At 36.7% G+C, this 13,467-nt stretch overlaps 1 protein-coding gene across 1 annotated transcript; it reads right to left on the minus strand.

Moving 5' to 3' along the window:
• Window positions 1-1,443: 1,443 nt before the first annotated feature.
• On the minus strand, window positions 1,444-13,015 carry fam219aa (family with sequence similarity 219 member Aa). The gene is given in 7 exon segments (XM_056731603.1): window positions 1,444-3,611; window positions 3,614-3,668; window positions 3,849-3,903; window positions 6,092-6,172; window positions 7,120-7,222; window positions 8,376-8,475; window positions 12,769-13,015. Coding segments are annotated over 7 exon segments (555 nt in total). The 5' UTR covers window positions 12,829-13,015; the 3' UTR covers window positions 1,444-3,510.
• Between the last annotated feature and the right edge of the window lie 452 nt (window positions 13,016-13,467).

Consider the following 13,467-nt stretch of genomic DNA (forward strand, 5'->3'; position numbering starts at 1 on the left):
TATGACACCCAACATCTGAATCTGCCAAACGTAACAATATGTTACGTCAACAAAAAAATATAAATAAGTTTGTAACATGTTTTTCTGTATGTGTATCTTTAAAGTCAAGCAAAAGTATCATGTAAAATGAAAACAAATTATGCATTATTGAAGAGCACTCATGTATGAGCTTCAAAATCATCTAAATAAACATTAAGTACAAATGTCAATGTTAGTAAAGGGATAGTTCGCCCAAAAATGAAAATTCTGTCATAAATTACTCTTTGTCTTTGTTGCGTTGAACAAAAAGATGTTTAGAAAAATGTTGTCAACCAACATTACTGGGACCATCATTGAGTACCATACTATGAAAAATGAAAATGGTAGTCAAAGGTGCTGTTTACTTCCCAAAATATCAAATGTTTTATACAATAACTTTTTCAACTACTCAATGATGTCCTAGAAATATCAACTGCTAGCAATTTTCTAAACATTTTTCTAATGTTCACAGAGCACAGAAATGTATACAGTTTTGGAACAACTTAAGGGTGAGTAGATGATGACTGAAATGTCCCTTAAAATGTCTTTAACAAATTCTAACAACCTCAAAGCAAAAAGACTGATATGATGTAATAGATGCAACAAAGATGCAATACAGTAATTCTGTATAATAATATAGAGTAATTCTGTGCTCATATTAAATACTCTAATACAACATTGTCACAAGTGCTAACAATTATTGACACTGATCCCCATCTTAGCACTTAGCACATCAAGATGCTGATTATAATGTCATTTGCTACATTGAAAAGTCTGTTAAATGTATTCAGACGACTTAATTGGATATTTTTACATTACAAAGACCAAGCAGGACTAAATAAGACTGTTATTTTGTTACTCACCAAACCTCCAGCCGGGTCTCACTTCGTGTGGGACAGCTATCTATATTTGACTCCAAACAGGACGAATGGTCCAAAGCATGGCTTGTAAAGGGGGAGTCAAGGCTTAGAGAGGCCTGTAGGTAAGCCTTGTGCACCATCTGGCCCAGTAGGGATAAAGTCAAGCTAATCAGTTCTCTCCTCCAATCCCAGACAATCTCAAACACTTCCACAGCCCTCTCTCCCACTTATCACAACTTCCTGTTGTGTCACTGACAGAATTCCAGAAGAAATATGACTGAACTCAGATGGTGTTGACAAAAATAATTGGTCAGAAATGACCTTGCAAAGGTTTCCATAATTCTGAATGACGTTTAAATGACCATTAGTGTACATGCATAAAAACACACGACAAGAGAGAGTTGCAACTGTATATTTCATATGTATTCACAGATAAGTTTCACTACACAGAACAGTAACATTGTTAAATACTGGTATGGAAACTCGTCACATCTCTACAATCATATTTACTGACAGACCTGGAAAACATAGGAAATAAAAGTAAAAAAATGTCAAAACAAATGTCTATGTTAAACATCCCATTTATTTCAATAAATTAAAAACATGTCACAGGCAATAAATAAACTGACCCGCTGTTTAGCTTCATTTAAGGCAAACTCTAATTCAATGTAGTAACAAAAAGTGGAGGATAATCCAAGCGATGATACACAACGGTGCTTTTCTCTTCATCCAAAGCAGGGACACAGTATTGTATTGACACCAGGAGAAGCATACACACATACACAGATGAAAAAAATCCATCCTGTGGCACATCTACATACCATGACAAAGCGAGAGTATATGTTGCTATGCTAAAAGCTTTCTTACTAAAACATACATGACACGTGGCAACCAGGGGTTTAAATGGCAACGCAGAGTTAAATATTCCCCGATATTGCAATAAAAATGTTTAGAAGAAAAGTTAACACTGTAGTGTTCTGCATTCAGTGAAAAGCAGTGACCGTCATATACTATTCTGGTCACTGATATAGCAATGCAGGAAAACATTAAATATTAGATTATGACATTTTTACATTGTAATTCATACATTCTCCAGATGTAGTACATTGGTTGAGGACTGGAGTGTTGGTAGCATAGTGCTCAGTGTAGTAGGGTGTGACTTTAGGTTTATGTGCTCTTGAAAGTTCACAAAATAAACAAAAGCAAAGTCAATAGGAAAGTCCTAATATAGTTGCATGACGAACAAAAGACAAAAAATTTTGGAAATCTACAGTACATAAGACATGCATTAAATGACACTGTCTGACAAGACGGTATTGCACTTTAAAATGACTTCACATGGAACAAGATCATTAAAGTCTGTGTTAAACCAAATGTAACATTGATTTTGGGGATCGTTTAGAATGTTGGCCATGGGCATAGGTTTCCCCAGTCAATTCCGTTTTTAAACTAAAGAAATAATGCATTTTGGCACAAATAGTGTATCGTGTTGAACAAAATCTGTTGCATTGTTGCATACCCTATCTAGCAACTGCTTTTTTGACTTAAAGTACCTCAATGCAAGCTTTTCCTCTATCCTGAAGTCGTACCAAATCGTGTTTTAGATCTAGAGGTATTCACGTATTCTTGAACTATCTGCTGATGAAACTAACAAGCTTTAATAAGCTTTTCCCTACAAAAACCGGTAACTGTGCTGATTTTGTGTGCAAGTTTTCATTATGTTCAAAATCCACAAGTAACGCTGATCAAAATTTTATGGAACATAAATTATACTTATAAAACAGTCTCTGTTTGGAGGTACATTCCCTGACATAACATCTAAACATGATTTGACTATTTTAGCAGATCGGTGTGTGTGTGTGTGTGTGTTTGTAAAGATTTCTAAGAGTATGTCATTTACTCATGTGCTACAAAGCTACTGATAATATATTAATACTTAAATAGGAAAATATGAATAAGAATCTAAATGTGAAACAGATTCTTCTGGTCTCTTTACACTCCCTTTCATTTGACAAAGACGAATTCTGTACTTACTATCTAAAAGTGTACGCTAAACATAGCTGGGCATTAGAGCATTGATTCCCTAAGGGTCAGCGGAGAACAATATTAACTTTAATGCGGATTCAAAATCGGTATTTCTTAAAGTGTGAAAGTGTATAATTGCAAAACTTGGCATTTTAATAATATGAATCTATCCATCTTCCAAACCAGTTTATTCATCAGGGTCGCAGGAGGGCTAGAATCTATCTCAGTATTATAGCGACAGAATAATATTCATTATGCTGTTAAATGATATCCAGTAAGGACACGTTGCTGTGAAAAGGTTGGCAAACACTGTTCTAGAGAAGAAAACTTAAGAGTCGAACATTCTGTTTTGAACCGCGGCATACGTTCTCCGCATTCAGGTACCTCAATGCATCTGTACACATCCTGGTCTAGCGCCCTCTGGTGATGATAAAAACACTAACGTCCTACCATAGGAGGAACCAATGACGGTAACATATTTCTTGTGCATTTTCATTCAACATTCCCTATTTTAAATCAATTGAAATACACTTATTCTATCGTGTTTAATAAATTAAGTGAATCTATTCTTCGGGTCGATTAAACGGCGAGGTTTAGAGGTGGCGTGTTACTGAATTTGACACGCAGTGGAGGAAGTGGCTTGACAGCACATGCAGGTGGGGTTGACTGATTTGGGAGGGATGAGGTCCAGATCTTCGTCGTCGGGATTTCGTCCAATCGGTATCCGTCCTTCAGCAGCTGGATGTTTAAGTCTTGGTTTATTTGCTGTGAATGACAATTGTTTTAACAACAGTGTAGTCACCAAATATTTGATCAAGGTCTCATTGATAGTTAGTTAAATAAGCAAAATTGTCTTTTATATATGATATAAATTGTGAACATGGTTATATAAAATAATAAGATGACAAGGGTTAAATTAGATTAAATGACACAAAGATATCTCACCTCGGCGGAAGAATATCCGGATGATGAGTATCTAGACATATCAAAGTCGTCGTCACTGAGAAAAGAAACACAAGAATGCCGTCACAGATATGCATCTTCAGCTTTATGGCTGCTAACCTGAATTGAAATTCCGCCCTAGTCATTTTGGGGAAGCAAATAACCTTCCTACAGATACAAAATTGAAGAACACAAACAGATTTTGAATAACTTTGACAGATGAGTGAGCAAAATCCTGTCAGGTAGTAACATACACAGTTTAATCAATCGACACAATAAGATTCTATTGAGATCCACTGGAGCTAGAAAGAGAAAAAACTGTGAACGTCCATTTATCATCAGCGATTATCCGTAACCTTCCATCGGTGCGGTAGGTGCGAGAACTTTTATGAGCATGTGAAAGACAGAGCATCTGGACATGTGACTTAAGTCAGGCGATGAGAGAAACAGAAAGAGGGACACAATGAAGAAGGGGTGTGCTAAAACATGACTTAATAACAGTTCTGAGGTCACAGAGATCCAGCTGGCAGTGCAGAACTCATTGTGATAAGCGACTCGTCTGTGTGAGAGACTGGCATGCTGTGCTCGGTCCTCTGAGCTGTGCTGCAAAGAGGCCATTATGGTTGAACACATACTGCGAAACTTCTCATTACAAGTGGGTGTGGGCCACACAAATCATAGAGATGATTCGGTGCGTTGGACTCCTGTCATCAAAGATGTATTACTGTTTTTTCAACTTTCAGATGAAGAAAACTGACAAAAATAAGAGTGTGAAAGGAACAGATCAAAATAAAAGTTCTGTCAGTGTCATCATTTACTCACCCTTAAGTTGTTTCAAATCTATATTAATGTCTCTGTTCTGATTGACACAGAGAAATATATTTGCAAGAATGCTTGTAAGTTACCAAACAGTTCTTGGCCACCATTGACTACAGTAGTAGGAAAAAACGCTTTATACATTTCTGTTGAACACGAAAGAAGATATTTCCAGAATGTAGGAAAACAAGCACTGGAGCACTTTTGACTATTATTATCATTTTTCCTACTATGGTTGTCAATGATGGCCAAGAACTGTTTGGTAACAAGCATTCTTTCAAATCTTTTTCTCAGATATTTATACAGATGTGAAACAACTTCACGCTGAGTAAATGATGACAGAACTTTTATTTTTGAGTGAACTGTCCCTTTAAGGTGATTCTATCCTGAGAGCATTTCTATTTGAGCTATTTCTGAGACATATGAAAGAAACATTCAATTTATTTGATTATTGCCTAATGATTTTGATTTACTTTGAAACATAACATTCAGAATGCAAAGCTCTCCCCACAGTCTATTCATAAAATGTGCAAAAACTAAATTGAGAAAGCTATTACAGAAAATAAAATGACACCACATACATGAAGTGGGTAACATAATAATGCTCATAGTGAACCTGTTTCGATGAACACTACAAAAATCTGGGATTAAACGCAAACAACAAACAGCATTAATAACACTCAAGGTATGCTATAAACCCTCCCAAAAAATATTTACAGTATCTCCGTTAATCCAAGACAGCCAGTTAGATATTCAATTTTTTTATGAATCTGTAACATATTGTCTAGGATGCCTGAAGACTATAATAATAATCAATGTGAGTTTCAATGTGAGAAAACTGAGCTTAAAAGAGATATAAATAAATAAATTGTTCTTATAAGCAGCTGTTTAGATAATAGTCTTAGTTTAAATTAATGTAAGTTTGGACCCGGAAATGGCTATAAAAATGCTACAAACATAGAATATGTTTAGGATCTTGCAAAGATATTTCAAACAAATGCAATAATAGCAGAAGTGGGAGTTGTTTCTGCCTCTAGACACATATATATAAAAATATTTAAAATATGATTCACTTTGATAATGTTGAAGAGTCTCCCTTAGCTCCATTAAAAACAGCGGTCACTTCATGAATATGAGTCATGGACATGAATTTCTTCTTTATTCCCTGTCAGTTTCTTGGGTTTGAAGGGCACTGGCTCTAGACATATCATATTGAGCTGGTATTTTATTAACTGTCAGGTCCCTCTGCGATAGAGATGGCTCGCAGAATAACAGCACAAAGCTTTCATTAAGAGGATTTATTACAGACCACTTGTCATTTTACTCATTTTAATCATTTCCTTAAATTGAGGAATTCTTCAATTTTCACAATACTTTCTCTCCACTTCACAGGAAATAGTCAAGTGAGACTAATTTGAATGGTGCCATACCTGTCTGTGTCCAAGGCTACGAGCGGCTTCTCATCTGGACTTTGATCTAATGATGAATAGCCTTTATTAGGGACGACCAACCTGCAAGGAGAGCAGTATTAACTAGAGGATGTTTCATCCGAATATAATACAAAAATAAGCAATATAAAGGTTTAGTACAAAATAGAAAATCTTTCAGGAATTAATTTGGACAATTGTTTAAAGAAATGCAAAGAAGAGTACATCAGGGAGTATGGGTTTTATTTGAATACTGCATATAGAAAAATAAAAAGCTGGATTTAGGCTTAACGTATACGTGTTATTTATACGCGTCTCCTTAAATTCTTCTCAACATTGAGCTTCATTTCACAGTCTATGTATATTATATTTACAATTCATCTTTATATAATATCATATTTTACCCTTTGAAAAGGTTGTTTTGGCATAAACACTGTTTTAATGCCGATAAAAAATCTATAAACATTGGCAAATATATTACTCTATCAATACTTTTATTTTATGATTAACCTTTAATCTAGTTTATCCAAACACTTCAGAGTTTGGATTAACTGAGCATGACACATGCCTTTAAACACAATCAAACCCATTACATTAGCCAGAGACACATCTTTTATTCATCCTCTTTGGGACAAAGACTCAAGGCTGTGAGCTGTTAATCTACAGGCCTCGAGCTGTGCTCTAAACCTGAGGAATAGTCTAAACACTGGACTTATCCTGACAAGCACAAGGGACCAGTCTGGCCCTCACAGCATCTGATCTAACACTAATTTGAATTCACAGACCGTACAGCCTTTATATAAACCCATCTGCTGCATTTTAATGTTATTTATTATAATACATATTTGTGATGTACTCCGCAAATGAACCATTACTAAACGGCCATACTTTTGTTTTATTCAAAATAATACAATCTATAATATATAATGGAACAATGAAGGGTGTAGATATGCACAGACCTTTGGAGAAGATCTACAAATTCTTATTCAGTGGAGAATACAGTTATATCGTGCAAATGCTGTCTGTCTCACCTTGTTCTAGCCATGACATTATTTTTCTTGGGTTGCTGATTGACCGGACTACCCACAGTACCATTCTTCACTGAGCCCTTCCGTGCCAATTCCCTCTGTTTCTCTATCAAAGAGGAAAAAGATGAGAAATGAAATCAGCAGTCTGAATGATCTATTACCTATCTGAGATCAAATGCATTTGCTACTGGTGATATTACACAGGATATTGAAATACCGTAAAATACATTTTGAGGATTTTCTCAAGAAAGTGTAAAGTAAGTTGTGCAAGGGCTACTGAAAGAATTCAAGAGGCCTGGGACAAAAAGATAAACAATGCCAAAAAAGCATTTGAGGACACTTCTCATTAGAATAGCATCCAAAATTCCCAGTTGCACCATTGAGGGCATCCCTGGTGCTCAGCGGTATCGAACGCAACACTGGATAATGATATTCGGCAATGATTTAACAAGAGTCAATATCTAAAATACACCAAGCATCAGGGAAGCATACAAAGTTTAGTCATGATGTTTTGAGAACTAGCTTTCTTTAATATTATTTATTCAGAGACGTGTTTATGCTGGAGAACAGTTTCTTCGGGTGTAAAGTCTGAGCTTGACTTCTCTGCGACTTCTACACAATGCCCCGCATGTGTTAGTGTGTGATATCTCTGCAGTGCTGCTATAAGTAATAAGGCTGTCAGTGGGTGGATTGTAAAGTGAAGTTTAATTAACAACAGCAACTGCTGTATTTCAGGACGCCCGAACGGAACGGCTACCGCGTGAGCTGTAGGCGCAGGGCAGGAGAGAGAGAGACAGTGGGCGAGAGAGCTGGCAGAAGAGCAAAAGAGGACTTAGAAGTGAGCAATGTTGTGTCAATGTCGGAGACTCATCCTTGGAGGAATCGCGCCAATTATCAATGAGGCTGTTACAGACCATAAGAACAGGACAGTTTTTGTTGCCAATTATTTTGATTTTATGGTCAATAATTATTGAATGGTTGATTTTATTTAAATATATATGTGCAAATTGTCAGGCAACACCCCCAAACATACATAAACATTTTAATTTTATCACGTATATACTCATACTGCCCAGCCATACATGGACTTCACTCCAATTTTATATTTATACACAACATTCTTTTAAGAAATAACAAACTCCATAATTTTCTCTAAAAGGTTGTAGCAATATAAAGCTTTGTAAATTCTTATCTAAAACCAAAATTTCTCTGATAAAGATGATAAAGATGACCTGTGGTCTATGTTTTGAAAGCCTCACCTATCTTGACTTGTAGTGGGGAGGGTTTGTAGTTGATGGCGACCGACTCTGGTTCCATCGTGCTTGAGTCGGCCTCCAAAGTGGTTGTTGCTGCAGAGTCCTGGAGGAAGAAACAGTCATCAAGGTTGGAAAGAAGACATTCAGAGTGCATAAAACCCTCCTAAATCACAAACACTGTTATAAAGAGGAGCTCTCTCTAGCATGAACCCCATAATTTCCCATCATGCTCAGCGTTCTGGTGAAAATCAAACAGCAAGTATGAGACTGGTTGTGAATAATGTCATCTCTCGAGGCAGGGCGAGTGTTGAGTGGGTTGAATCTGTTGGGTGTTAATAACAGGAGTCAGCACAATATCGCCGCGCTGTCGCTGGAACGGGTCATTTTAATACATCTCTCTCGAACAGTCTCAGATTTACTTTCACAGCTGTGCTCGGAAGACTTATTGATTCCAGAAAATAAAAAAGAAGCAGGGCCCTTGCAGTCAGATGCTTCCTCCACTGTACTTTGCCAGTCTGCTATCAATAAACCAAGAGATGGGATGTTTTTATACCTGGTACTTTTATCCAGAAACAAACAAATAAATAAATAAATCATGTACAGACAGATAGGTTGATAAAGTCACTGCAACCAGCCACTACTTCTTGCAAAGCTGCATCACATGATATCAAGTATGTTTTGCTGCTTGTGTTTTCTACAGGGTCTCCAGGCGCTCTGTGACATCACTGATGTTTGGGAGAGGAAGAACAGTGGGAGCCTGTTGGAAGAATGAGGAGTGCACGGCCAGCCTTCCTCTGCCAACAGAGGGTCTATTATGACCTAAAAAGCCGGCCTTTATTGGAGAGAGCCCAAGTAGCTATTCAAGATTCTTATCTGTCGTCATTGAGAGCCACCAGAGCCATGGTTAGAGTAATGTTATATTTCTGCTGTTGTTCATATGATACAGATGACTAATATCAGAGTCAACCCAACAGTGAACCGCCAGCCTGTGCGAAAGAAAGTGTGCGGATTTGTGGGCCAACTAAATCAAAAACTACAATTTTCAAAACGTTAAAAACTAAATGTGCTTTTTTATTATTTTAAATAATAAACTTGTGTTCAGCGACTGGACATATCATTGATGGGAAGGTTTTCTGTGCCAAAAAACAAACTAACAGCTAAAGCCCAACATTCTGTGTCTGAGCATGCTAATATTAAAGCACTGGAGCTAAAACATAAAAACTAACTAACTATTCGGTTGTTGGATAACTAATGAGCCCTAGGGGTGTACAATACTGAAGAAAGATGCAATAACTTGATAAATAATGCAATATGATAATACTTAAAATGTAAAAATCTATTTACATTATAGAAAAAAATATTCTAAAACTACAAAATACATTATCAATTTTCCCCCAAAAATTAGCATCACCTGTCTCAACCTAAAACATTGTCTATGCAGACTTTTTTAAGAACTTACAGTTATTGCAAACCAATGCAATACACACATTTTTTGCAATACTTAAAAAAAAAAATACATTTTGAATGCTAACGTTAAATTACATAAACTAAATAATAAACTATAAATAAACTAAATGTCCCCAACACTATTATTACCTCCATTAACTTATGTTAGCAAAACCTTCAATGGTTTCAGGAAATACACAGAAAATAATTGCATCACAAAGACGTTCACTTGAATTACAAGTATGGCAGCATCGAGAAAAAGAAAGAAAAAGGGAAACAGAGTTGTTGGTAAAGCAAATCTTATTGCCCGCTGGCTCAGTCCTGGGATAGTGCCAGCTGTAGGCCTGGCAGGGTTCTCTCACAAAGCCTTTAGGCCTAGCACCAGCTAAAGAGCGCAGCGGGGGATTGTGGGTAATAGCCCAGCGTGAGACCCTCAAGGTCCCAAACACCAAATCATATGCCAGGCGTAAGAACATTGTCATTCATCTCGTGCGAAGCATAGCCTCTTTAATTTTTTCTTTGCAGCATCTGGAATTTTACAATTCAAAGCTATAAGGTTCAACATATATCGAAAATAAAACACTGTCTTTCTACTTTTTGGTCAACTAAGCATTCCAGACATGCCTTTGTTCGACTACAAGGCAATACAAATCTCAGGGCGAAAATACAAAGCACAGCATCAAAGTCATGCATATTCCACCAGCTACGTGTACAACAGCCCGTGAAATGTATTCACACCTCACAAAGAAAACCATGTGGAGTGAAGCCTCAAAGCTCTGCTGAGCCCAATCTATTGCAGCTTAAACTGATTAAGTATGTTGTCACGAGATCCAAAATTACAGTGATCAGAAATCTATGGGAACTGTCAATAATGGGACAAAAAGCAAGAGCATTGATTTAACCTTCTCAAGGCACTCAAAACTATAGCAACAAACCAAGAGATCAGATCAAATCCAGATCTGTAATACGTAGAATCGTGTAGAGTGTTGGTAGTTATATTGTAAACCTCATGCGATGAATAAATCTTTCACAAAGATATGCATTGGTTAAATGGCTATTTCTCTTCAAGGACCTAAAAATGGATGTCAAGAGAAGGTCAACATTTCATACTAGACATAGATTTAGATTTCATATGTGATCCTGTGATCTCCAGGACAACTGACTGCTTTACAACTGTCTTGTCAATGCGGCATTTTTGTAATGTAGGTTGGGAGATGAAGACTGATGAATGGGTTGCTGACACAGTTGAACCGATAAAAAGGATTGGTGAGATTATCTGACAGGCTGCACTTTGGACCAATCACAGCAAAGCAGGATCCATAAAGTGGTGACTGACTATTTGCTTGGGGTACGAAAAAAAAGACAGTGTAAAATAGGTTGAGAATTTGATCAAAATTCTTATCGAACAATCATTTCGCTCTGATTTTAGAGGTAGGTTTTGATTAGGTATATGTGACCCTGGATCACAAAACCAGTCTTAAGTAGCACGGGAACATTTGTAGCAAACGACAAAAATACATTGTTTAGGTCAAAATTATCTGTCTTTCTTTTATGCCAAAAATCATTAGGATATTAAGTAAAGATCATGTTCAAAGAAGATATTTTGTAAATTTCCTATATTAAATATATGAAAACTTCATTTTTGTGAGTGGATGGTCTGCTACAGTGCCTCTGATTAACAACTTCAAAGGCCATTTTCTCAAGATTTTCCTTTCAGGCACTCTCAGATTCTTGAGTTTTAAAAGTTTGAATTTCAGCCAGATATTGTCCTATTCTAACAACTCATACATCGATAAAAATCTTATTTATTCAGTTTTCAGATTATATAAAATCTCAATTTCGCAAAATTGACCCATAAGACTGGTTTTGCTGTCCAGGGTCAAATATATGTTTGCCTGGCAGTCATTTTGTTCCACAGCAGCTAAAGATGCTGATCCGGCAAAATGTCTTATTTGGCAAAAAATAGCATGCATAAATTAAAATATGTCCCTCTTGTTTTTAACTCGACCATGTGGCCTTATAGAAAAGCCTTTATTCATCCATCCCTCTAAATATAGATGAGGAAAACAATCCTCGTGGTGGTTACAAAACAGCACAGGCCTGCAAAAAACGAGCAGGTCCGAAAAGCAGGTGCCAGGTTGTTATAAGCCTATGTTCTTTCCTTTTTCTGCTCACAGAAGAATTCATCAGCATGAGAAAGCACAGTGTGTTGTATTGAGGAACAGCTGGGTCTTCGGCTCTCTGGGGCGCCGGTGGAAAAAGGGAACAACAATATCACGTCAGGCTATATCTCACCAATCTAACACATCCTTATTTGTGCATTTGACCCAGCCCTTCTAACTGAATGCAAACACAATTAGTTTTTACTTTGCAGGACATTAGTGTGTCTACCACAAGCTTTCAAGCAAATGAAGGTCTGAAGAAATTCAAGATGTATTTGTCTGCTTCTACTGTCTGACTGAACATTTCAGATTAATGTTACTCAAGTCTCTATACTGTTTAACTTTATATAACGTTAAAACATTTGATTGATGACAGTGTGACAGATATACGTGAACGTGGACTTTGGAAATCCTTACGTGAATGAGGAACTGTTATTGTTTCGTCACGGAACGTCTAGACGTCCCAATATAAACTGTTTAAAATTCAAATTTCCAATGATACACATAGAAATACATCATGATGGAAAACGACGATTTGTCATGACTAGAATGACAAGCACACAAGTGCTAAAAAGTACAATAGTATTTTTATATAACAGCTGCATCGGTCTGCGAACAAACAAGGTAAATTTCCGTTTTATTAAACGCCATTGCGGATTGATTCCTTTAAGCTTTAATTCCTTTCCTTACGTGGCTTTATTGATCTCCACTCAAATAAAGAACTGCTGTTGTCATTCAGTCCTAATAATGCTTATTTCCCACGACGTGTAAGGTATTTCTCCACTTACCAGCAGCTCCGTCTCTGGATTAACCGGAGGCACTTGAAATCTGTCGACTTCCTCCATCATCTCAGTAAAAGGTCAGCCTGTTACAGTGTAGCACAGATACCTGAAACAATGTCCAAATTGAAACGAGCATTTATTCAATGTCTGGATCGGTTAGAAGATGCCCAGGTCGTCAGCATCATCTCGAATTGTTTTCCGCTATCTGGCTGTTACCAGTCAGGGGTGACTCAACAGCAACATCCGACTTCCGGGTCCGGAACCCCTCCCATACTGACGAGTTGCTGAATTATTAATGAAGATAAAGTTCGATCGTAGAACTAATATTTATAGCACTCTTAATGTTATTGTTATTTGTGTATGGGGCGTTTTAAAATTGGACTTAACAAGAACAGCAAAAACAGTACAATAGTGATATTATTGCAACGTATTTTACTACCACTTGCTGTTTTTGCTGCTGAGACCTAAATCCAGAGTTTCGTAAAATCATTTGAAGGAAAGAAAAAAACGTCTTATATATTCATAAATTATGTTTAATACTACACATCTGAATGTCTTATTAAATAATTTGATTTTACGTTCTTAAAACTGACAAGAGACGTATCTTTTTATTGCCCTCTTGTGGTTCAGTTTTTCCTTATGGTCCAAGTGCAAAACCATCCTAATCTTTGAAGGACTTTTATTTTGAATCACCAACGATCATTC

Source organism: Triplophysa dalaica, chromosome 19 (genome assembly GCF_015846415.1).
Source record: "Triplophysa dalaica isolate WHDGS20190420 chromosome 19, ASM1584641v1, whole genome shotgun sequence".
Classification (NCBI taxonomy): Eukaryota; Metazoa; Chordata; class Actinopteri; order Cypriniformes; family Nemacheilidae; genus Triplophysa; species Triplophysa dalaica.